At 47.6% G+C, this 27,446-nt stretch overlaps 1 protein-coding gene across 1 annotated transcript; it reads right to left on the reverse strand.

Moving 5' to 3' along the window:
- Window positions 1–141: 141 nt before the first annotated feature.
- LOC137536599 (oocyte zinc finger protein XlCOF22-like) lies at window positions 142–27,376 on the reverse strand. The gene is made up of 3 exons (XM_068258850.1): window positions 27,295–27,376; window positions 16,568–17,202; window positions 142–1,237 (listed from the first exon to the last, which is right to left on the reverse strand). The coding sequence occupies exons 2-3, from the start codon at window positions 17,151–17,153 to the stop codon at window positions 147–149; spliced, it is 1,677 nt and encodes a 558-aa protein (XP_068114951.1). The 5' UTR covers window positions 17,154–17,202; window positions 27,295–27,376; the 3' UTR covers window positions 142–146.
- Between the last annotated feature and the right edge of the window lie 70 nt (window positions 27,377–27,446).

Below are 27,446 nucleotides of genomic sequence, written 5' to 3' on the forward strand. Positions count from 1 at the left end.
TGAGAGAGGGATAAGCGGAACTGAGCAAGCCTGTTATTGGCTGCTGCACCCCCCCTCTCCATCCTCCCTACTGCCTGCTATGCTGGGGAGATGGAGAGCAGTATGCTGTGGCCACTTCAGGTTCACTGGAAAGCTATCACTGACCCTTACTTACCACCAGTGTGAGATCTCTTGTGCTTGACAAGATCTGATTTATGTGCAAAACATTTCCCACACTCAGCACATGGATAGGGCTTTTCTCCAGTGTGAGATCTCTCATGTCGGACAAGCTGTGATTTAAATGCAAAACATTTTTCACACTGAGCACATGGATATGGCTTTTCATCAATGTGAGATCTCTCATGTTTGACAAGATGGGATTTCTGTAAAAAACATTTCCCACACTCAGCACATGAATATGGCTTATCACCAGTGTGAGTTCTCTCATGTTTAACAAGGTCTGTTTTGTTAACAAAACATTTCCCACATTCAGCACAAGAATAGGGCTTCTCACCAGTGTGGGATCTTTCATGCTTGACAAGATGTGATTTCAATATAAAACATTTCCCACACTGTGCACATGCATGTGGCCTATCACCAGTGTGAGATTTCTCATGTATGACAAGCTTTGATTTCCATACAAAACATTTCCCACACTCTGCACATGAATAGGGCTTCTCACCAGTGTGAGTTCTCTCATGACCAACAAGCTGTGATTTCTGTACAAAACATTTACCACACACAGAACATGAATAGGGCTTCTCTCCAGTATGCAATCTCTTATGTGTGACAAGCTCTGATTTATGCCCAAAACATTTCCCACACTCAGTACATGGATAGGGCTTCTCACCAGTGTGAATTCTCCCATGTACAACAAGGTCTGATTTATAAGCAAAACATTTCCCACACTGAGCACATGGATAGGGCTTCTCAGCAGTGTGAGATCTCTCATGTCTGACAAGATCTGATTTCTGTGCATAACATTTCCCACACTCAGCACATGAATATGGCCTCTCACCAGTGTGATATCTCTCGTGTACAACAAGATGTGATTTGTGCACAAAACATTTCCCACACGTGGAACAGAAATAAGAACCTCGAGCAGTGGGAGCACTGCGTTTGGTATGAGATGCCCTGGTATTGGACAGGTGAGGGGAGTCTGCAGGAGACGCTTGTCCAGTGACATCATCATCCGCTGTACAGTCTGTGGATACAGAGAGACGAGTCTTTGAGAGTTTCCTGATGACGGGACTCCGTGCTGCAAATAGAGAAACAACATCACTTCCTGTTAGAGAATTCTGAGGGGAGGTGCCAGTTCCTATATAAAATAGGTAACCAACTATGGAGAATATTAACTCAGTGAAGTGTTAGTTCTCCTAAGATTGGTCAGATGGGTTCTTAACCAGTCATACCAACAATATATATTTGTAGTATCACAGATATCGCCATTGAAATAATAGAGTGTTAGACGTAGATCCTTTTGTATAAAAATGTATTCTTGTAGTTATATACAAATGATATACAACATTACATAGTGAATTGTTATAAAAACATTGAAGTAACATAAGTAATATCTAACAGCTTTGGTCAGCTGAAGTACATGAATTTAAAAAGCTACTTTACACAAACTCTCATTCCTGTGTGTCCGAACCTACGATCCTGAAATGAAGAGTCTCATTCTAAGCCATATGACATAGGGTGCCTTTAATGAATCCCAACAGAGCTTTTCAAGGCCATATTTATACTCTTGTGAGTTTCGGGTCTAACTAGAAAGACATGACTAGACCTGTCTCACCACGTGATGCGCCTGACCTGGAATTTGAGCCAACTTAGAATATACACTTTGCAGGTGCATGAACTGTATTCTCAAAGTTGAAACAGAGTTCATTTTGAGGTTCAACCACAGTTCATTCTGCAGTTCACTCAAAGTTCATACTAAGTTCAGTTGAGAGTTCTATTGTCGTTCAGACAGTTCATATTTAAGTAGGTGAAAAGTATACCAGTTTAAAAGCGAGTCATACGACTATTAGAAGTCACAGTTTTCACAGTCGCTATTCTTAGGTTGGTGGGAGCGAGAAGTTGTCTGGACCCAGTCCCTGGAACGGTATCACCCCTACATTTTGGGGTGGTACAGTTTCATTGATGATATCTTAATACTCTGGGATGGACCAGAAATGCTGGCACAGGAATTTATTACAAATCTTGGAAATAATGAACTAAATATTGTTCTAACATCTACAATATCAATCGCTCAGGCATGCACCACCTCTATTACAAAATAAGGAAAAAGGGGGGGGGGGGTTGCGCATCCCTAAAAACATGCTGCAAATGACTGGTTAATCGCTCAGGCTGCACCACCTCTATTAGGCTGAAAATGCATGCCCTGCGTCCAAAAGCATAATATACTTGACACTTGCGCCACGGTGAGGCAGACCTCCGGGCAAGTGGCCTAACCTAAATTAAAAACAACATATGTATAACCTGGGGAGCAGCTAAGCAAAAATGTGTAACTTACATTTTAATGAACAGCGAGGAGAGGGCCAGCGCATACCACAAAGGCTGCATCTGAAATGACCACCAGCTCACATGTGCAGCACCTATAATAAGCTATCTGCACACTTCGCATTCAATTCAGATGCAAATCATATGCATAACTACTATTACTTACCATGCAAACGGGAAACTCAAGAATACAACCTGGTAGTTACATACTAGCAACATTATGAAAAGGAGGGGGGGGGGGGGGGGGGGGGGTTGCGCATACCTACAAACATGCTGAAATTGACTGGTTAATCACTCAGGCATGCACCACCTCTATTAGGTTGAAAATGCATGCCCTGCATCCAAAACAAATTGTACATTTATTATACTATGGAGGAACTTTGGCTTCCACTATAGTTTGCATGCAAAGTATAATATACCCTTTGTGGTTTTTGCTTAACATTAATTGCATGTTCCTGCTGTATGGAATAGTTGCAATGTTATTCTTCACCACTGGATGACTCTGTAGTCCTTTGCGGAGCCCTTACCATGTAAAGTGCACTTTTTGCATAGATCACATGTTAAACTTGGCTAATTACAAGTTATATAGTATACAAGGCCACACCCATCTGGGTGTCCATCTAGGCCTTAAAGTTACAGACATCACAAATCTAAAATGGTGTGAACCAATACATTGTAAATAAAACTACATATAAAAACACATGCAAATCCACATCGTATTGTCGCAAATCGGTTATTATGAAACAATTATTTGTATTCATGTATGTGGCAGCTAAGTACTAAAGAGGAGAAGGACAAAAAGAAAAGAAAAGCAAGTCCAGAATCAAAAGTAGAATCCAGCAAACCTAGAAAAAGATCTCTCCATGCAAAGGGGGGGGGGGGGGGGGAGAACAAACAGAAAAGGAATACAAACTGTTGGTTATTTATCATAAAATGTATTGAGGTCCATTCTGGAATTGAGTCCCAAAGGGGAACGCGTTCCCAATTTCCAAATCCAGAATGCCTCTCTTTTCAAAAGCCTGTTATATAGATCTCCCCCCCTTGCAGAGTGCGCCACTCTCTCTATACCCTGAAACTGAAACCCTGACATACCACTGGAATGATCAAAGTAAAAATGTTTGGAAACACTAGAGGCACTAGTAATATATGCAGCATTCCTGAGACATCTACCTGCCCCGTTGTAATGCTCTGAAATTCTTTGACGAAGGGGACGGGTAGTACAGCCCACATACCGTGTCTCACACTTCACACATGTAACCAAATAAACAACACTACAAGTCTGACAATTGATATATTGTCTCATATCATGGCTGCTATGTCGGGAGAGTGAGACCACTTGACGTGTTTGATTATGAACTCTGCAATACCTACATGTGTTATACCCACATCTATAGGACCCCCTGTGTGTTAGCCATGTGGGCTGAGGCCTATCAGTACTTTGAAATAAACTGGGAGATAAACTCGTACCCAAGGTGGGCGAGCTACTACTCCTCACCTTTACACCCCATTTTTTCCACTTCAACACCCTTCACATTCTTCTCCAGAGCGGAGACTTCCCAGCCTTTATTCCTCTCTTACTCTATCTCCAGACTCACTATTTGGCAACCCCTGCATCCCCTTAGCACAATCTATCTCCAGACTCACTATTTGGCAACCCCTGCATCCCCTTAGCACAATCTTTGACTTATTCCATTTCTCTGTGTCTTACTCGCTTTACACAACTTCTGGCTCCTGTTTATTACTTTGGTCATCACTTTGGACACATTGTGGCATAGTCCATGTTCACCATTAGTGCAATATTAGCCTTTTTTACCTCTTGAAGTTGTTTGAATATAATAATGTATATTTTGGTATATATGTCCTCTGTTTGCATTACCAGTGGAATGGTTTAGGGATGTTTTACCAGTATTATTTACGTGTAATCTACTATTGGAGCGTGACAGCCACTTATTTGGTGTTTTCATTGTTTTTAGATGTATGTCATTTTTTGATATGAATAAAGATGTATTTTCTAATGGATTAGGCTCCCTGTACACTGCAAATCCCATTCTGATTCCGTTTCCGATTGTCTATTCCGATTTTCCCTGAATACATTCAACAGAAAAACGGAAAAATGCAGCATGCAGTAAAGATTAACAATGGGAATGGGAATGGCATGCAGTGTGCAGGGAGTGGTGTGGTGTGCAGGGAGTGGTACGGTGTGCAGGGAGTGGTGCGAGGGCAGGGAGTGGTGTGGTGTGCAGGGAGTGGTACGGTGTGCAGGGAGTGGTGCGAGGGCAGGGAGTGGTGTGGTGTGCAGGGAGTGGTACGGCGTGCAGGGAGTGGTGCGGTGTGCAGGGTGTGTTGCGGTGCAGTGTGCAGGGAGTGGTGTGGTGTGCAGGGAGTGGTGCGGTGTGCAGGGAGTGGTGCGGTGCGGTGTGCAGGGAGTGGTGCGAGGGCAGGGAGTGGTGCGGTGTGCAGGGAGTGGCGCGGTGTGCAGGGAGTGGCGCGGTGTGCGGGGAGTGGCGCGGTGTGCGGGGAGTGGCGCGGTGTGCGGGGAGTGGCGCGGTGTGCGGGGAGTGGCGCGGTGTGCGGGGAGTGGCGCGGTGTGCGGGGAGTGGTGCACTGTGCGGGGAGTGGTGCACTGTGCGGGGAGTGGTGCACTGTGCGGGGAGTGGTGCACTGTGCGGGGAGTGATGCACTGTGCAGGGAGTGGTGCACTGTGCAGGGAGTGGTGCACTGTGCAGGGAGTGGTGCACTGTGCAGGGAGTGGTGCGGTGTGCAGGGTGTGGTGCGGTGTGCGGGGAGTGGTGCGGTGTGCGGGGAGTGGTGCGGTGTGCTGGGAGTGGTGCGGTGTGCGGGGAGTGGTGGGGTGTGCGGGGAGTGGTGCGGTGTGCGGGGAGTGGTGCGGTGTGCGGGGAGTGGTGCGGTACGGTGTGCGGGGAGTGGTGCGGTGCGGTGTGCAGGGAGTGGTGCGGTGTGCAGGGAGTGGTGCGGTGTGCAGGGAGTGGTGCAGTGTGCAGGGAGTGGTGCGATGTGCGGGGAGTGGTGTGCGGGGAGTGGTGCGGTGTGCGGGGAGTGGTGCGGTGTGCGGGGAGTGGTGCGGTGTGCGGGGAGTGGTGCGGTGTGCGGGGAGTGGTGCGGTGTGCGGGGAGTGGTGCGGTGAGCGGGGAGTGGTGCGGTGCGCGGGGAGTGGTGCGGTGCGCGGGGAGTGGTGCGGTGCGCGGGGAGTGGTGCGGTGCGCGGGGAGTGGTGCGGTGCGCGGGGAGTGGTGCGGTGCGCGGGGAGTGGTGCGGTGCGCGGGGAGTGGTGCGGTGCGCGGGGAGTGGTGCGGTGCGCGGGGAGTGGTGCGGTGCGCGGGGAGTGGTGCGGTGTGCGGGGAGTGGTGCACTGTAATCAGATCTGCTTTTTCTTGCTCTATTCATATATGCGGTTCATAATCTGTTCTGCACACTATCTATATAAATTGCTAAGTGGTGTTTGCTGCTGACCCTATTTGTATATTTGGTATTATAAGTCACAGCACTCCAGGTATAACTAGGATTGTTAAACACACACTACACATGATATAATAATGCTAACAGATGCATTAGTCATATACCATGAGATAAGCATATATATTTCTGATTCTTACAGCTCACTTGATAAGTACCTAATGACAACTTGATAATAAAGATAAAATATTCTTGACAAAGGAGCGATTATCATTAGGGAGGGTCAGTGAGCTGCTGATAAATCCAAGTTGGTGCAAAGTTTATAGGACAGCTGGAGTGAGAGGGATATGGAGGATGACATATTTATTTCCTTTTAAGCAATACCAGTTGCCTGGCTGCCCTGCTGATCCTCTGCCTCTACTGTTAGACATAACCCCTGAACAAGCATGCAGCAGATCAGGTGTTTCTGATATTGTTGTCAGATCTGACAAGATTAGCTGCACCCTCATTTCTGACCGGAAGGACTGCCAGGCAACTGGTATTGTATAAAAGGAAATAAATATGGCAGCCTCCATATATTTCTCACTACAGTTGTCCTTTAAAGTGAACCTTAAAGGGAACCAGAGATGAACGTTTCACACAAAATAAACATATCAGTTGATAGCTTGTAAAGAATAAATGCTCTACCTGATAATTTTGCCGCTCTGGTGTGCCTTTTTTAGTGTTTTTTATCCATTATTGCTCCAGGAAAAATCAAATATGGCCGCCGGCTCATATCCCTTCTCCTTCCGGGTTATCAGTTGTTCTGGATGTGCTGTCTAGGCTATATGAGACTATGCTGCTATCTAGGCTAAATGCAGCCTTTCATCTATGTGCTTTCATTTTGGTATGATGTACAGCTTGCCTGTAGGGAGTGTCTCTCATAGGAATGAAACTGCCGTTATTATCAGTATCTAGTGCAGACAGAGCACACAGGGATCATATTACAGCCACAGAGCTTCTCTCTCAGGAGCAGCAGCCTCTCCCAGTCATCACAGCTCTCAGTATGCAAAGCAGAAGATCTAAGCCAGGAGGGGGAAGGCTTGGGCTTGAAAGGACTCCACAGAAAAGTGACTCAGCTATAATGATTCCAGGTCAAACCTCGACTGAATAGTCGGTGGATTCTTATCACAGTTGCTAATAGACTAATTAAGCAGATAACAATGAAACTAAAAGCAGGGTAGGTGTTTACTGTCATGTTCCCACTGATAAATGTAATAAAATACATGAGGGTGCTTCATCTCTGGTTCTCTTTAAGTCAGGAAAAAAAATGAGTTTTACTCACCTGGGGCTTCTACCAGTCCCCTGCAGCAGTCCTGTGCCCTCGCAGCCACTCACTAATCCTCTGGTCCCCCTCTGCCAGCTAGTTCTGCTTCTACCAGCCCCCTGCAGCCATCCTGTGCCCTCACAGCCACTCACTAATCCTCCGGTCCCCCGCTGCCTGCTAGTTCTGCTTCTACCAGCCCCCTGCAGCAGTCCTGTGCCCTCGCAGCCACTCACTAATCCTCCGGTCCCCCGCTGCCTGCTAGTTCTGCTTCTACCAGTCCCCTGCAGCAGTCCTGTGCCCTCGCAGCCCCTCACTAATCCTCTGGTCCCCCGCCACCAGCTAGTTCTGCTTCTACCAGTCCCCTGCAGCAGTCCTGTGCCCTCGCAGCCCCTCACTAATCCTCTGGTCCCCCTCTGCCAGCTAGTTTCGTTTTTGCCGACAGGCCCGTCAGGACTGGCTACGCGTAGCTTTTTCCGCATTCCCGACTGTAATTAGCGCTATTGCGGGCCGCAATGCGTACAAAAATACGCGTTGCCGCATTACGCACGCATAGATATGCGTTGTGGCCTGCAATAGTGCTAATTACAGTCGGGAATGCGGAAAAAGCTACGCGTGGCCAGTCCTGACGGGCCTGTCGGCAAAAACGAAACTAGCTGGCAGAGGGGGACCAGAGGATAAGTGAGGGGCTGCGAGGGCACAGGACTGCTGCAGGGGACTGGTAGAAGCAGAACTAGCTGGTGGCGGGGGACCAGAGGATTAGTGAGTGGCTGCGAGGGCACAGGACTGCTGCAGGGGGCTGGTAGAAGCAGAACTAGCTGGCTGTGGGGGACCAGAGGATTAGTGAGTGGCTGCGAGGGCACAGGATGGCTGCAGTGGGCTGGTAGAAGCAGAACTAGCTGGCAGCGGGGGGACCAGAGGATTAGTGAGTAGCTGCGAGGGCACAGGACTGCTGCAGGGGGCTGGTAGAAGCAGAACTAGCTGGCAGCGGGGGACCAGAGGATTAGTGAGTGGCTGTGAGGGCACAGGACTGCTGCAGGGGGCTGGTAGAAGCAGAACTAGCTGGTGGCAGGGGACCAGAGGATTAGTGAGTGGCTGCGAGGGCACAGGACTGCTGCAGGGGGCTGGTAGAAGCCCCAGGTGAGTAAAACTCATTTTTTTTCTGGCTTAAGTGTCTCTTTAAGCTGATTGGAAATGGACCAAATATAGCAGCTGCATTACTTTGCATATAATTAGCATATCATTTGCACCATCTCAGAGCTATTGGCATGTCACTGACCATCACTAATCATCAGCCTGACAAAACAATGCAGAAGGTTGTACTCAAAACAGACAGCCAATCACATGGCAATAACGTTGCCTTGCATGAAAAAAAATGTAGCTAGGAATTCAGCCAATCAAATGCATTTCCTGGCAAATCTGATTATTTGCATACAATTTGCATCACATTTGCATACAAGTCAGGGTTATTTGCATGTCATTGCCCCTCCCTACACATAAAGCATTGGCCATACATGGTAAGCAGTAAATTGTAGAGCTTGATGAAACAATGGCAGCAATGTGTTACTCCTGTGACAACAGACCTCTATGTACTTATAGCAAGACATCTGTGTTATGTTTGTAGAGCAATGTGGTGTCACTTACACATTCTTATTTAGTGACGGACCAAAAAGTTCACAAGAGGACAGTTTCCTGCGAACAACGGCCGTTCACCGATTCACTTTAATGCAAACATTTCTGTCAAAAATCAGCATTCACATTTAACATTAAAGTCAATCGCTGCCAAATGTAGCAGTTAATAGCAAAGCCCATGTATGTGCCAGAAACACCACATTTTCAGGGTATGTTAAAGGATGCCCGAAGTGACGTGTGACATGATGAGATAGACATGGGTATGTACAGTGCCTAGCACACAAATAACTAGGCTATGTTCCTTTTTTTCTTTCTCTGCCTGAAAGAGATAAATATCAGGTACGGCTGGTGCAGGAAGGGATCGCGGAGATTAACGCGTAAAACTGTACGTGTTAACGTCCGCGATTGCTTCCTGCACCAGCAGAAATGCAAAGCTATACGTGGCGGCCCCCCGACTCCGAGTCAGCAAAGATGAAACTAGCTGGCGGCGGGGGACTGGAGGATACACGAGTGATTGCTAGGGCACAGGACGGCTGCAGGGGGCTGGTGGCAGGGAGCTGGAGGATCCGGGTGTGACTGGGAGGGCACAGGACGGCTGCAGGGGGCTGGCAGTGGGGGACCGGAGGATCAGTGAGTGATTGCTAGGGCACAGGACCGCTGCAGGGGGCTGGCAGTGGGGGACCGGAGGATCAGTGAGTGATTGCTAGGGCACAGGACGGCTGCAGGGGGCTGGCGGCGGGGGACAGGAGGAGTCGCGAGTGATTGCTAGGGCACAGGACCGCTGCAGGGGGCTGGCGGCGGGGGACTGGAGGATCAGTGAGTGATTGCGAGGGCACAGGACGGCTGCAGGGGGCTGGCGGCGGGGGACAGGAGGATCAGTGAGTGATTGCTAGGGCACAGAACGGCTGCAGGGGGCTGGTGGCGGGGGACAGGAGGAGCCGCGAGTGATTGCGAGGGCACAGGACGGCTGCAGGGGGCTGGCGGTGGGGGACCGGAGGATCAGTGAGTGACGGCGAGGGCACAGGACAGCTGCAGGGGGCTGGCGGCAGTGGACCGGAGGATCAGTGAGTGATTGCTAGGGCACAGGATGGCTGCAGGGGGCTGGCGGCCGGGGACCGGAGGATCCGCGAGTGATTGCTAGGGCACAGGACGGCTGCAGGGGGCTGGCGGGGGACCAGAGGATCAGTGTGTGATTGCTAGGGCACAGGACTGCTCCAGGGGGCTGGCGGCGGAGGACCGGAGGATCAGTGTGTGATTGCTAGGGCACAGGATGGCTGCAGGGGGCTGGCGGCGGGGGACTGGAGGATCAGTGAGTGATTGCGAGGGCACAGGGTGGCTGCAGGTGACTGGCGGGGGGGGGGGGGGGGGGGAGGACCGGAGGATCAGTGAGTGACTGGGAGGGCACAGGACGGCTGCAGTGGGACTGGAGGATCAGTGAGTGACTGTGAGAGCACAGGATGGCTGCAGGGGGCTGGCGGCGGGGGACAGGAGGATAAGCGAGTGATTGCGAGGGCACAGGACGGCTGCAGGGGGCTGGCGGCGGGGGACCGGAGGATCAGTGTGTGATTGCTACTAGGGCACAGGACAGCTGCAGGGGGTTGGCGGCGGAGGACCGGAGGATCAGTGTGTGATTGCTAGGGCACAGGACAGCTGCAGGGGGCTGGCGGCGGAGGACCGGAGGATCAGTGTGTGGTTGCTACTAGGGCACAGGACAGCTGCAGGAGGCTGGCGGCGGAGGACCGGAGGATCAGTGTGTGATTGCTACTAGGGCACAGGACAGCTGCAGGGGGCTGGCGGCGAAGGACCGGAGGATCAGTGTGTGATTGCTAGGGCACAGGACAGCTGCAGGGGGCTGGCGGCGGAGGACCGGAGGATCAGTGTGTGATTGCTAGGGCACAGGACAGCAGCAGGGGGCTGGCGGCGGGGGACTGGAGGATCAGTGTGTGATTGCTAGGGCACAGGATGGCTGCAGGGGGCTGGCAGCTGGGGACCGGAGGATCCGCGAGTGATTGCTAAGGCACAGGATGGCTGCAGGGGGCTGGTGGCGGGGGGCTGGAGGATCAGTGTGTGATTGCTAGGGCACAGGACAGCTGCAGGGGGCAGGCGGCGGGGGATTCAGACACTACTGCAGAGAAATAGACCAGCAGGGCTGCCAGGCAACTGGTAATGATTAAAAGGAAATAAATATGGCAGCCTCTGTATACCTCTCACTTCAGTTCTCCTTTAAGGTTCCCTTTAAGAATGTTTGCATTTCCCTCCAGGGCTCCCCACTGGTCTATTAACAGACCAATGGTAATCCTCCAGATTCACTTTGGTCTGTTAATAGACCAATTCGGAGCCCTGGAGGGAAATGTAACTACCCTAAGACCGCCTCATGCCAACGGGCGTTACCGCGGCGGCAGCCCCAGGACCGCGTCAGGTCCTGGAGCTTGCTTGTGCAGGAGATTGCGTGCAAGCTGCGCGCATCTCCTGCTTGGATGTCAGAGCTTCGCCCCGCCTTCAGTCTCCCAGTGGTGATCGCCGCCCGGAGACTGTTAGACGCCGTCTATAAACAAAGTACAGCGCTGCGATCTACTGCAGCGCTGTATTGGGGACAGCCATGTGATACGGCTGTCCCCCCGTGGGACACAGGAGCGATCGGCAGTGATAGGCTGGCCGGGAGAGGTAGGGAGGGTGTATGTGAAAAATACTAAAAAATATGTTTAAATAATAAAAAATAAATACAATAAATATTTATAAAAAAACAAATAAACATCTGGGGGGCGATCAGACCCCACCAACAGAAAACTCTGTTGGTGGGGAGAAAATGGGAGGGGGGGGAGGATCACTTGTGTGATGAGTTGTGCGGCCCTGCAGTGACCCCTTAAAGCTGCAGTGACTCTTTTAGTAAAAAAAATGACCTGGGTGTTTAGGACTGTGGTCCTGAAGTGGTTACAGATGGTTAAGTTCTAGCTATATGCTGTAGCTACTTAGTATAGCTAGAGCTGCGCTGGGAGAGGCAGTGTGTGACAGCGGTGCACTGAGATCTTCAATCAAGGTATCTAGAGAATATTGGCGTGGGACATATTCAAGGATATTGGCGTGGGATCATTTTTTACAAAGGTACAGTAAGTATTCATGGTTAATTAAGACTAATAAAGGACTTTTTTCGTTGTTGTGTTTTTATTCCTTTAAAGAGGAGCTGTTAGGTATAGGGTCTCAGAGAAAATAAACACATATATCAGTAGCTAAAGATTGGCTGTACTTACATTACATATGCATTTCACTGTCCACGTTTGGATTTCACAGAATTTGTATATAGTATATGCAGAGATAGATGCTCCTGACAGCTCATGGCAGGCTCCATGTTTGTGAAGCCAAATGTGTCGTCATGTCCTGCCTGCTTCTGATCACAGATAAGCTGGTTCTTGAACAACACGGTGTGCAGTGAATATTAATGAGCCATGTGGCTAGGAACAATAGCTGACTCCTGCAGTGAAACTCTGCCCCGAGATTTATCAGTGTTTCGCGATGGACTGATTAGAAGCTCCTGTACCGTCTCATTAGCAGCCGAGGGGAGGGCCCCAGAATGCTTTGCAGTTTAGCTGCGGCTTGCGTCTTTATGGGTCTATAACAGACTAAGATAAGCACACATCAAAGGTAACTGAAATGTTTATCTTCACTAATGGCTTTTGAGCTTCCTTCTAAACTGTTTAACACAGGAGAATAGAGGTTTAAATTAGCTTCTGCAGCCTGACAGTTACTCTTTAATCCTTTATGGGAATGGGTAAGGGGTACTATGTACCTCTATACTCATTTCTACTGGAGAGGGGACTAGCATCTGGAGCTCCCCTTCTTAACCATCTGGGGGCCGCCTGATGCCGATGGGCGTGGACGAGATTGGCGTCAAGTCTTTGGGCTGCAGTTTCCCAGGGAATGGCCACGCGCATGTGCGATCGTTCCCTGCCCCTTCACGAAGCGGAGTTCCATGAATAGCCTGCTAGACGCCGATCGCAGCTAGCAGGCTGCTTGTAAACGTAAGGGGAAAGAAATCACCTTTGTTTACAAGCGTACAGCACTGCAGTCCCCGGCAGCTCTGTATGAGATCGGCGATCCCCGTCCTCTGATTGGCCGGGGATCACCATCCTCTCATAGGGTGATGCCTATGAGAGGCGGAACAGGACGGATCACCGTCCTGTTCCATAAAGATTACGGAGGGGAGGAGAGGAGGGGAGGGAGGAAGGGAGAGAGAGCCTCATAGAGGCTTGGGAAAAAAAAAACAAGAAAAAAAAAAAACACGGCCACAGTGATCGGTCCCCTCCGGCGGCATGTCCCCTTAGGGATAAAAAAGGAGGGGAGTCTGATCACTGGGCATTATAGCTGGGCTGAGCAAAAGGCTGAAAAGCCTGCACAGCCCAGCATAACAAAAGTTAGGGGGAGTTAGCACTGCGGTCGTCAAGTGGTTAAAGGACAACTGAAGAGAGAGGTATATGGAGGCTGCCATGTTTTTTTCCTTTTAAGCAATACCAGTTGCCTGGCAGCCCTGCTGATCCTCTGCCTCTAATACTTTTACCCATAGCCCCTGAACAAGCATGCAGCAGATCAGGTGTTTCTGACATTGTTGTCAGATCTGACAGGATTAGCTGCATGCTTGTTTCTGGTGTGATTCAGACACTACTGCAGAGAAATAGACCAGCAGGGCTGCCAGGTAACTGGAATTATTTAAAAGGAAATAAATATGGCAGCCTCCAAAATTCTTCTTACTACAGTTGTCCTTTAACCACTTAAGGACCACAGTGCTAAACCCCCCTAAAGATCAGGCTATTTTCGTCAAAATAGGCCACTGCAGCTTTAAGGCCAAGTTGCAGGGCTGCACAACACAGCACACAAGTGATCCCCCCTTTTCTCCCCACCAACAGTGCTCTCTGTTGGTGGGGTCTGATCGCTCCCCCTGTATTTATTTATGTTTTATCAATATTTTTCTTATTTATTTTTCAATAAATATAACAATTTATTATTTCTTTTCCTCCCTCCCTCCCCGCAGCCAGCCAATCATGGCGATCGGCTGTCATAGGCTTCAGCCTATGAGAGCCGATGGCTTTCTTGTGCCCAAAAGGCTGTCCCCAGTGCAGCGCTGCTGCAGATTAGTAAAAGTAAAAAGGCGGCGGTTTCGCCGTCTAACAGTCTCCGAGCGTCGATCTCCGATGGGAGACTGAAGGCAGAGCGGAGAACATATTACAGTGTTCTCCCCAGGCCTAATTAAGTGGGCGGGCCGCCCGGCTGATTTGAATGCCCGCCCACCTGCTTTCCTGCTCGTCTAACTAGAAAAAAGTGGTGCTGTAAAACTGCAGCCATGAGCACTTCGTTGCCTTCTATCAGTGGCCGTCTCAGACAATAGCGAAAGCCTGCGCTATATACACTGCAGGAGACTTCTCTGCCTGTGTGACCTGGTACAGCGATTGGCTGGGTAAGTTGTAAGGGGCGGGACCATGCTCTGCATACGGGAGTGAGCTGAGATCCAAACTTCTCACGGAGTGTGTCAGCCTCAGCTTCTCCCTAGTAGTGCTGTGTTTATACTCTGCTAGTCCGCCCCGCTTTGCTGGCTGCCTGTGTCTGCATTGCATTCACATGTGTTAACTCGCAGGCAGCTCAGCTAGTGGAGGCGGACGTCTAGTGTGATTGAGTGAAGTGCAGGCAGGCTACTGCTGTGTGGGGGGAGGCGAAGCTGCGGGCAGATTCTCTCTCACACCTAGCAAAACCAGTGTGTTCCCTCTGTCCTGGACTGGCTGGATGAATGTCATCAGCAGCCAGTCCCATCCCTTCCGTGCAGCTCCGAGGCAGTGCACAGATAAGATCAGGCAGTGCACGCGACATTGAGCTCAGCCGCCCCGCCCCCTCTGTATCCCGGATGCTTCTCTTCAACAGAAGCTGTTCTGATTTATGCCGCTCTGATGCCTGGAATCCTGCACAGGAACTCCTTCTACTGGTATTAGATCTATGTGTCCACTAATGAGCAGGAGCACTTTTTATCTGATATATTTCAGTCTGCAGAGCTTTCAAGCTATAGGGGACCTGGGAAAACAAGCAAACAATGACTGCAGTCAGCTGCAATTTAGATAAGCTGACTTGCTGGAGATGGAGGATGGTGCTGAATGCTGTCTGTGTCAGCCTGCCTGATTGCCCATAAGTGCTTATACTTTACTTGATTTACAACTGTACAAAGCACAAATCTGGATGTGGTAGTTGTGCAAAGTCTGTTAAAAGTTCCCCACTGATGCAAAAAAAGTAAATATGGAACACGGTTCCTGTGTTGAAGGTGTGTGCAGGTGCCGGCTTGAAAGGGCAGTGTGTGGGTGGGGAGTGATTCTCGCAGAGTTCACATGCATGTTATTTCATATGGATGTTATTTACTGCTGTGGTCCAGCGGTATTGCAGATAATTTAGTACGATACTGACCCCTGTACACTATCTGCAATACCCCAGCAACAAATAACATCCATATGAAAAGCCATAATTACCCCCCCCCCCCTTCCCCCTTTGAAATGCAACAAACACTGTTGTATGGTACGTGAAATTAACCAACATATTAAATGCAAACGATCACCCCTAGTATGAAATGAAACTATAACAGTGACCAATATTCCGTGTTCTCATCAGGCACTTTTAAAGGGGTGCTTCACCCAGCTAATTTTGGTAAGCACCGGCTGTCATCGTTTTTCCTCCTCATCCTGTGCGGTAAGCAGAGTTGCATTGGCCCTGAATTCCCCCGTCACACGCCACCCGGCTACTTTTTCATGCCACCCGGCTGGAAAACATTTCTGGGGAGAACACTGTATTATTATATATTAAAGCCATCAGCGTGTCTGCACAGTATCTGTTTGTTATTTTTTGGGTTTTTTTTAACAAATCAATTTAAGGGCCCTTTTCCACCTGCAATCGCTAGCGTTCACGCTGAACGCTAGCGATTGCTGAATCGCAAAACCGGCGATTCCCCCGACGTTTGCGGCCACGATTTTGCTATGCTATGCACTGCATAGCAAAATCGCGGCAATTATCGCTCCGCCGCGCGTTCGCGTTCCCGACAAAAGCGAATCGCGGTAGTGGAAATGACCTACCGCGATTCCTATGTTAAAAAGCAAACCGTAGCGATTGTAAAATCGCTAGCGGTTTGCGGTTTTGCGATTCAGTCGCTGGTGGAAAAGGGCCCTAATGAGGTTTTTTTTTAAAACAAAGACCAGTGCCAAAGGCCAACAGAAAATGAACATAGACAGATATAAGCTTGTATACAAACGTGAAGTTGACAACTTCTTAATACTCAGCATATATTGTATAACTTGCGGTCATTCCTTGTAATCATCTTATCAGAAATAGTCTTAATAAAGTCTCAGAAGCCGGAATCCAAAGATAGTGTCCATGTCAATTATTATAACCCAATTATTTCAAGTTGTAACGTCTCAATCAAGTCAGGCTAGTTACATAGCTTATTAGAGAAGAGAGGAGAGAAGAAGTAAGAAGAAAAAGAGATGAAACCTAGATCGCCCCCCCCCCCCCCCCCCCCCAATCACACAGTCTATAAGTGTTTGTTTTTTTAAGCTGTCGACAAATACAACCGGAATGATAGCTTCAGTGGATAAAAATCTGATTGTATAAAGTAACTAAATAGGAGTACATAGCATATTGCGGAATCAGGCCAGTCTGTGAGCAGTGACGCAGTCATAATAACTAGAAACATTTTCAATGTATATTTTTGATTACTCACCAGTTCTGCCCTTTGTACCATTGTCCTTCTTTCTAGTTGTCCTCATCATGTCACCCTCCTTCATACACTGCTGATCACCCCTCACATACGCATCTTCTTCCTCCTCTTTAATTGTCACCATCATGACATCCTCCTCCACCAAGTGCTGATCACTCCTCATATACGTCTCTTCTTCTTCCTCTTTAACTGTCACCATCATGACACCCTCCTCCATAGACTGCTGATCACTCCCCACATACGTCTCTTCTTCTTCCTCTTTAATTTTCACCATCAGGACACCCTCCTCCATAAACTGCTGATCACTCCTCACATACGTCTCTTCCTCCTCTTTAATTGTCCTCATCATGTCACCCTCCCCCATAGACTGCTGATCACTCCTCACATACGTCTCTTCTTCTTCCTCTTTACTTGTCCTCATCGTGTCACTCTCCTCCATAGACTGCTGATCACTCCTCACATATGTCTCTTCTTCTTCCTCTTTACTTGTCCTCATCGTGTCTCCCTCCTCCATAGACTGCTGATCACTCCTCACATATGTCTCTTCTTCTTCCTCTTTACGTGTCCTCATCATGTCACCCTCCTCCATAGACTGCTGATCACTCCTCACATATGTCTCTTGCTCCTTGAGCTCAGATCTTAGACAGGAAAAAGATAATAAAGGTTCTCATTATTACTTTGTGGTTTAATACTCATGTTTCATATGTATGAATTCATAACGCTGGAGTGTGATGAGTTAACATACAGATAAATAGTCGACAAAAGTTCAAGGCGTAATCTAACGGTCAGAACTTGTGCACAAGTTAGAGATATCGAGGTACAAAGTAATTAAGCTAAATCGTAGTCAAATTCTCGCCGGGTCATACACGCGTATCAGATGTCAGTCGTATAGCAAGGATCAGGCAGTAACAGAGTCAGGGACAGGCCGAGTCAGTAACGTAACTCAGATGGCAGCGGTACAGAAGGACTAGACTAGAGCGAGGTCAGGAGGCAAGCCGGGTCATACACGCGTATCAGATGTCAGTCGTATAGCAAGGATCAGGCAGTAACACAGTCAGGGACAGGCCGAGTCAGTAACGTAAATCAGATGGCAGCGGTACAGAAGGACTAGACTAGAGCGAGGTCAGGAGGCAAGCCGGGTCATACACGCGTATCAGATGTCAGTCGTATAGCAAGGATCAGGCAGTAACACAGTCAGGGACAGGCCGAGTCAGTAACGTAACTCAGATGGCTGCGGTACAGAAGGACTAGACTAGAGCGAGGTCAGGAGGCAAGCCGGGTCATACACGCGTATCAGATGTCAGTCGTATAGCAAGGATCAGGCAGTAACAGAGTCAGGGACAGGCCGAGTCAGTAACGTAACTCAGATGGCAGCGGTACAGAAGGACTAGACTAGAGCGAGGTCAGGAGGCAAGCCGGGTCATACACGCGTATCAGATGTCAGTCGTATAGCAAGGATCAGGCAGTAACAGAGTCAGGGACAGGCCGAGTCAGTAACGTAACTCAGATGGCAGCGGTACAGAAGGACTAGACTAGAGCGAGGTCAGGAGGCAAGCCGGGTCATACACGCGTATCAGATGTCAGTCGTATAGCAAGGATCAGGCAGTAACAGAGTCAGGGACAGGCCGAGTCAGTAACGTAACTCAGATGGCAGCGGTACAGAAGGACTAGACTAGAGCGAGGTCAGGAGGCAAGCCGGGTCATACACGCGTATCAGATGTCAGTCGTATAGCAAGGATCAGGCAGTAACAGAGTCAGGGACAGGCCGAGTCAGTAACGTAACTCAGATGGCAGCGGTACAGAAGGACTAGACTAGAGCGAGGTCAGGAAACAAGCAAGAAGTCAGTACACAGATAAATATACAGTAAGATGTTACTACAATAATATCAGGATATTATGAAAGAATTACAAATATATACATATAGAAAACAACAAAGACTGACTAACTGGAGTACATATATATTGTGCGTCTACACAATATATTAATGTAGCTCAAAGTAGCTAACTAGACCGAGAACCAGCAAACTGATTAGTATCAAGGTCAGCGGGCACTGAATGCTCTGGCCTTAAAGGGGAACTGAAGAGAGAGGTATATGGAGGCTGTCATGTTTATTTCCTTTTAGACAATACCAGTTGCCTGGCAGCCCTGCTGATCCTCTGCCTCTAATACTATTAGCCATAGCCCCTGAACAAGCATGCAGCAGATCAGGTGTTTCAGTGGTTCAGACTTAGAAGTCTGATCTGACAAGACTAGCTGCATGCTTGTTTCTGGTTTTAATCAGATACTACTGCAGAGAAATAGACCAGCAGGGCTGCCAGGCAACTGGTATTGATTAAAAGGAAATAAACATGACAGCCTCCATATACCTTTCTCTTCAGTTCCCCTTTAAATACAAAACTCCTCAATCAGTGGCCACTCCCATTTGGTGATGTCACTTATGACATCACCTGCTCTCATCCTAAATCCTCCTCCTGAGCCTATAAGGCTCACTAGAACTCACGCGTGCGCGATGCGACCTTTGGGTCGCGCGCGAGCCAGAAGACACGGCCGGAGGGAAGCCGGGGATGCTGCCAGAGGATTCCAGCGCGGAGGTCGCTGGAAGGTAAGCACGTCACATTCCCCCCCTCCTCTTGAGGAGTGGTCTCCGAACACTCTCCTCCAGGCTTATTGGGGGATTCCCGATGAATTTCCTGAATTAACTGATCAGCATGTGTCTGACGGTCCGGAAGCCAACACCTTGCCTCCGGCCCATAACCTTTCCAATCCACTAAATACTGTATAAATCCCCAAACTCTCCTGGAGTCCAAAATGTTCTCAATTTCATATTCTGTTTCACCATCCACCTCTACGGGTGGAGGAGGGGCTGAGGATGGAATTGTGTTTGCTGCTGGTTTTAAAAGGGAAACATGAAATGAGTTAACTCCTCTGATAGATTGAGGTAGTGTTACCCTATAAACCACATCATTAATCTTCTCCTGAATGGGATAAGGACCTATAAACCTAGGTCCCAATTTCACAGAAGGGTGACGTAACGGGATATTATGGATAGAAACCCATACCATATCCCCCGGGGAAAATTCAAATTCAAGTGAACGTTTAGCGTCAGCATATCTTTTCTGTCTGGATACAGCACTGCGTAGATTTTGCTGTACCTGGAGCCAAATCCGCTGAATGTGAGTACGCCAATCCGCTAAAGCTGGAAGAGGAGAAGGAGAAGAGGGGAAAAAAGTAAACTTAGGATTCTGACCAGAGACAACCCAAAATGGTGACAGTTTGGTGGATGAACTAGGGAGGTTATTAAAACCAAATTCAGCAAATGGTAATAATCCAACCAAGAGTCCTGATAGTCAGATGCAAAAAAGCGGAGATGCTGCTCCAGGGGCTTGTTGGTTCTCTCTGTTTGCCTGTTAGTTTCCGGATGAAACCCGGAGGAGAAAGAGAGTTTAATGCCTAAAAGATCACAAAAAGCACAACAGAAACGAGACACAAACTGACCCCCCCGCCTGACACAATGTTTTCTGGAATACCATGCAAACGGAAAATGTGTGTAATAAATAGCTTAGCTAGTTCTCGAGTACAAAATGTGCTATTTTACTAAATCAGTTCGCCTGTGACCCAAATAACTTTTTTACCTCCTGAAGAAGGTAAATCCCCCACAAAATCCATTGAAAGATGAGACCAAGGTCTCGATGCAACGGGCAAAGGTACAAGATGACCTCGGGGAGCCACCCCAGATACCTTATTCCCGGCACAAGTGGCGCAGGCTGCCACAAATGCCTTACAGTCTTTCTTAATGGAAGGCCACCACACATGACGGGACATAAGTTCCACAGTCTTGGTTTCCCCTGGGTGCCCTGCTAGTTTGGACTCATGAAAGATCTGTAGCATCTGGAGTTGGAGATGCAATGGTACATAATCAACATCAGGGGGTTTCCCCCGGAGGACGTTCTGATTGATATGGCTGTAAGGTCTCGTACAAATCAGGAAGTTCTTGTGTATGAGTGGCGGACAGGACACACTATATTCCATATACATCTTCTCTTGTCTCTGTGATGTGAGTTATTACTAGGAAGGTGAGATGCCGGCACTGGAGGGACATGGCTATATTCCATATACATCTTCTCTTGTCTCTGTGATGTGACTGAGTTATTACTAGGAAGGTGACATGCCAGCACTGGAGGGACATGGCTGTATTCCATATACATCTTCTCTTGTCTCTGTGATGTGAGTTATTACTAGGAAGGTGACATGCCAGCACTGGAGGGACATGGCTATATTCCATATACATCTTCTCTTGTCTCTGTGATGTGACTGAATTATTACTAGGAAGGTGACATGCCAGCACTGGAGGGACATGGCTGTATTCCATATACATCTTCTCTTGTCTCTGTGATGTGAGTTATTACTAGGAAGGTGAGATGCCAGCACTGGAGGGACATGGCTATATTCCATATACATCTTCTCTTGTCTCTGTGATGTGACTGAGTTATTACTAGGAAGGTGACATGCCAGCACTGGAGGGACATGGCTGTATTCCATATACATCTTCTCTTGTCTCTGTGATGTGAGTTATTACTAGGAAGGTGACATGCCAGCACTGGAGGGACATGGCTATATTCCATATACATCTTCTCCTGTCTCTGTGATGTGACTGAATTATTACTAGGAAGGTGAGATGCCAGCACTGGAGGGACATGGCTGTATTCCATATACATCTTCTCTTGTCTCTGTGATGTGACTGAGTTATTACTAGGAAGGTGACATGCCAGCACTGGAGGGACATGGCTATATTCCATATACATCTACTCTTGTCTCTGTGATGTGACTGAGTTATTACTAGGAAGGTGAGATGCCAGCACTGGAGGGACATGGCTGTATTCCATATACATCTTCTCTTGTCTCTGTGATATGACTGAGTTATTACTAGGAAGGTGAGATGCCAGCACTGGAGGGACATGGCTATATTCCATATACATCTCCTCTTGTCTCTGTGATGTGACTGAGTTATTACTAGGAAGGTGAGATGCCAGCACTGGAGGGACATGGCTATATTCCATATACATCTCCTCTTGTCTCTGTGATGTGACTGAGTTATTACTAGGAAGGTGAGATGCCAGCACTGGAGGGACATGGCTATATTCCATATACATCTCCTCTTGTCTCTGTGATGTGACTGAATTATTACTAGGAAGGTGGGATGCCGGCACTGGAGGGACATGGCTATATTCCATATACATCTTCTCTTGTCTCTGTGATGTGACTGAATTATTACTAGGAAAGTAAGATGCCGGCACTGGAGGGACATGGCTATATTCCATATACATCTCCTCTTGTCTCTGTGATGTGAGTTATTACTAGGAAGGTGAGATGCCAGCACTGGAGGGACATGGCTATATTCCATATACATCTACTCTTGTCTCTGTGATGTGACTGAGTTATTACTAGGAAGGTGAGATGCCAGCACTGGAGGGACATGGCTGTATTCCATATACATCTTCTCTTGTCTCTGTGATATGACTGAGTTATTACTAGGAAGGTGAGATGCCAGCACTGGAGGGACATGGCTATATTCCATATACATCTCCTCTTGTCTCTGTGATGTGACTGAGTTATTACTAGGAAGGTGAGATGCCAGCACTGGAGGGACATGGCTATATTCCATATACATCTCCTCTTGTCTCTGTGATGTGACTGAGTTATTACTAGGAAGGTGAGATGCCGGCACTGGAGGGACATGGCTATATTCCATATACATCTCCTCTTGTCTCTGTGATGTGACTGAGTTATTACTAGGAAGGTGAGATGCCAGCACTGGAGGGACATGGCTATATTCCATATACATCTTCTCTTGTCTCTGTGATGTGACTGAGTTATTACTAGGAAGGTGAGATGCCAGCACTGGAGGGACATGGCTATATTCCATATACATCTCCTCTTGTCTCTGTGATGTGACTGAGTTATTACTAGGAAGGTGAGATGCCGGCACTGGAGGGACATAGCTATATTCCATATACATCTTCTCTTGTCTCTGTGATGTGAATTATTACTAGGAAGGTGACATGCCAGCACTGGGGGGACATGGCTATATTCCATATACATCTCCTCTTGTCTCTGTGATGTGACTGAGTTATTACTAGGAAGGTGAGATGCCAGCACTGGAGGGACATGGCTATATTCCATATACATCTTCTCTTGTCTCTGTGATGTGACTGAGTTATTACTAGGAAGGTGAGATGCCAGCACTGGAGGGACATGGCTGTATTCCATATACATCTTCTCTTGTCTCTGTGATGTGACTGAGTTATTACTAGGAAGGTGAGATGCCAGCACTGGAGGGACATGGCTGTATTCCATATACATCTTCTCTTGTCTCTGTGATGTGAATTATTACTAGGAAGGTGAGATGCCGGCACTGGAGGGACATGGCTATATTCCATATACATCTTCTCCTGTCTCTGTGATGTGACTGAATTATTACTAGGAAGGTGAGATGCCGGCACTGGAGGGACATAGCTATATTCCATATACATCTTCTCTTGTCTCTGTGATGTGACTGAATTATTACTAGGAAAGTGAGATGCCGGCACTGGAGGGACATGGCTATATTCCATATACATCTTCTCTTGTCTCTGTGATGTGACCGAATTATTACTAGGAAGGTGAGATGCCGGCACTGGAGGGACATAGCTATATTCCATATACATCTTCTCTTGTCTCTGTGATGTGAGTTATTACTAGGAAGGTGAGATGCCGGCACTGGAGGGACATAGCTATATTCCATATACATCTTCTCTTGTCTCTGTGATGTGAATTATTACTAGGAAGGTGAGATGCCGGCACTGGAGGGACATGGCTATATTCCATATACATCTTCTCCTGTCTCTGTGATGTGACTGAATTATTACTAGGAAGGTGAGATGCCGGCACTGGAGGGACATAGCTATATTCCATATACATCTTCTCTTGTCTCTGTGATGTGACTGAATTATTACTAGGAAAGTGAGATGCCGGCACTGGAGGGACATGGCTATATTCCATATACATCTTCTCTTGTCTCTGTGATGTGACCGAATTATTACTAGGAAAGTAAGATGCCAGCACTGGGGGGACATGGCTATATTCCATATACATCTCCTCTTGTCTCTGTGATGTGACTGAATTATTACTAGGAAGGTGAGATGCCGGCACTGGAGGGACATGGCTATATTCTATATACATCTTCTCTTGTCTCTGTGATGTGACTGAATTATTACTAGGAAGGTGACATGCCAGCACTGGGGGGACATGGCTATATTCCATATACATCTCCTCTTGTCTCTGTGATGTGACTGAATTATTACTAGGAAGGTGAGATGCCAGCACTGGAGGGACATGGCTATATTCCATATACATCTTCTCTTGTCTCTGTGATGTGACTGAATTATTACTAGGAAGGTGACATGCCAGCACTGGGGGGACATGGCTATATTCCATATACATCTCCTATTGTCTCTGTGATGTGACTGAATTATTACTAGGAAGGTGAGATGCCAGCACTGGAGGGACATGGCTATATTCCATATACATCTTCTCTTGTCTCTGTGATGTGAATTATTACTAGGAAGGTGACATGCCAGCACTGGGGGGACATGGCTATATTCCATATACATCTTCTCTTGTCTCTGTGATGTGACTGAATTATTAGTAGGAAGGTGAGATGCCAGCACTGGAGGGACATGGCTATATTCCATATACATCTTCCCTTGTCTCTGTGATGTGACTGAATTATTACTAGGAAGGTGAGATGCCGGCACTGGAGGGACATGGCTATATTCCATATACATCTTCTCTTGTCTCTGTGATGTGACTGAATTATTACTAGGAAAGTGAGATGCCGGCACTGGAGGGACATGGCTATATTCCATATACATCTTCTCTTGTCTCTGTGATGTGAGTTATTACTAGGAAGGTGAGATGCCAGCACTGGAGGGACATGGCTGTATTCCATATACATCTTCTCTTGTCTCTGTGATGTGACTGAGATATTACTAGAAAGGTGAGATGCCAGCACTGGAGGGACATGGCTATATTCCATATACATCTCCTCTTGTCTCTGTGATGTGAGTTATTACTAGGAAGGTGAGATGCCGGCACTGGAGGGACATGGCTATATTCCATATACATCTTCTCCTGTCTCTGTGATGTGAATTATTACTAGGAAGGTGACATGCCAGCACTGGAGGGACATGGCTATATTCCATATACATCTCCTCTTGTCTCTGTGATGTGACTGAATTATTACTAGGAAGGTGACATGCCAGCACTGGGGGGACATGGCTATATTCCATATACATCTCCTATTGTCTCTGTGATGTGACTGAATTATTACTAGGAAGGTGAGATGCCAGCACTGGAGGGACATGGCTATATTCCATATACATCTTCTCTTGTCTCTGTGATGTGAATTATTACTAGGAAGGTGACATGCCAGCACTGGGGGGACATGGCTATATTCCATATACATCTCCTCTTGTCTCTGTGATGTGACTGAATTATTACTAGGAAGGTGAGATGCCAGCACTGGAGGGACATGGCTATATTCCATATACATCTTCTCTTGTCTCTGTGAAGTGACTGAATTATTACTAGGAAGGTGAGATGCTAGTACTGGAAGGACATGGCTATATGCCATATACATCTTCTCTTGTCTCTGTGATGTGAGTTATTACTAGGAAGGTGAGATGCCAGCACTGGAGGGACATGGCTATATTCCATATACATCTTCTCTTGTCTCTGTGAAGTGAGTAATTACTAGGAAGGTGAGATCCTGGCACTGGAGGGACATGGCTATATTCCATATACATCTTCTCTTGTCTCTGTGAAGTGACTGAATTATTACTAGGAAGGTGAGATGCCGGCACTGGAGGGACATGGCTATATTCCATATACATCTTCTCTTGTCTCTGTGAAGTGAGTAATTACTAGGAAGGTGAGATCCTGGCACTGGAGGGACATGGCTATATTCCATATACATCTTCTCTTGTCTCTGTGATGTGACTGAATTATTACTAGGAAGGTGAGATGCCGGCACTGGAAGGACATGGCTATATTCCATATACATCTTCTCCTGTCTCTGTGATGTGAGTTATTACTAGGAAGGTGAGATGCCAGCACTGGAGGGACATAGCTATATTCCATATACATCTTCTCTTGTCTCTGTGATGTGACTGAATTATTACTAGGAAGGTGAGATGCCAGCACTGGAGGGACATGGCTATATTCCATATACATCTCCTCTTGTCTCTGTGATGTGAATTATTACTAGGAAGGTGAGATTCTGGCACTGGAGGGACATGGCTATATTCCATATACATCTTCTCTTGTCTCTGTGAAGTGACTGAATTATTACTAGGAAGGTGAGATGCCGGCACTGGAAGGACATGGCTATATTCCATATACATCTTCTCCTGTCTCTGTGATGTGAGTTATTACTAGGAAGGTGAGATGCCGGCACTGGAGGGACATGGCTATATTCCATATACATCTCCTCTTGTCTCTGTGATGTGACTGAATTATTACTAGGAAGGTGAGATGCCAGCACTGGAGGGACATGGCTATATTCCATATACATCTTCTCATGTCTCTGTGATGTGACTGAATTATTACTAGGAAGGTGAGATGCCGGCACTGGAAGGACATGGCTATATTCCGTATACATCTTCTCTAGTCTCTGTGATGTGAATTATTACTAGGAAGGTGAGATGCCGGCACTGGAGGGACATGGCTATATTCCATATACATCTTCTCTTGTCTCTGTGAAGTGACTGAATTATTACTAGGAAGGTGAGATGCCGGCACTGGAAGGACATGGCTATATTCCATATACATCTTCTCCTGTCTCTGTGATGTGAGTTATTACTAGGAAGGTGAGATGCCAGACATAATCTTTGGCACATGTACGGGATCACTAGAAACTGGCAAACAAATCACAGCAGTTATATACATGTTTCTTCCAGGGGGTGGATCAGGAGAGTGACAGTCGTACCACGCAGGGTGTAGCAATAAGGGTTGCAGAGATTGCAACTGCACTGAGGGCCCTTGGGCCAGAGGGGCCCACCCTCAATTGTTCCTGTGTTAGTAATCACTTCTATAAATGCTTTGAATAGTATTAATCATTAAAGTGCACCTGTACTCTTGTACAGGGCAGAAAGAAAACACAGAGAAATGCTCCCTGTATATACATAGAGAGTTTAGCCAATCTAATCCCCCCTCATCCGTGTCTTATCACAAGTTATAATTTAATCTCTCCCCATGTCACATGACTGCCATGGCAGATAAGCTGATTTAAAAGCACAGGTTGTTAACAGTATGTCTGCTTCCATGAAAGCAGGAAGTAGACACACTGCAGATTTATCACTGGATTTGTATCAGCTGTAGCAAAGAAATGCTTTTCTTTAAAGGTTATTATGCTGCTGCTTATCTTTCAGAAAGGAAGGGGGGAGTTCTGAGTACAGTTCCACTTTCACAAGCTGTTCCCCACCCCCTTCCTGCCCCTCTGGCACTGGGGGTGTCCTTGGCAGGATTTGGGACGCTGTACCAATAGTTAGAGTGCTTGGGGGCCCCATGTGAGTCCTGCACCGGGGCCCAGAGCTCCTCAGTTACCCCACTGGTACTATGGCCTCCTCTGTAACAAAGTGTGTCACTCCCCTCAATGTATAATATAACTAAATAACAAAAGCCACACAATTACCTCTCTAGCCGAGAGTTCCCTCCACCTCCTGCAACTCCTCCTCCAGCTGTACTGCATCACTTCCTGCCTGGGCTGCATCACTTCCTGCCTGGGCTGCATCACTTCCTGCCTGGGCTGCATCACTTCCTGCCTGGGCTGCATCACTTCCTTTC

This window comes from Hyperolius riggenbachi, chromosome 10, assembly GCF_040937935.1.
Source record: "Hyperolius riggenbachi isolate aHypRig1 chromosome 10, aHypRig1.pri, whole genome shotgun sequence".
Classification (NCBI taxonomy): domain Eukaryota; kingdom Metazoa; phylum Chordata; class Amphibia; order Anura; family Hyperoliidae; genus Hyperolius; species Hyperolius riggenbachi.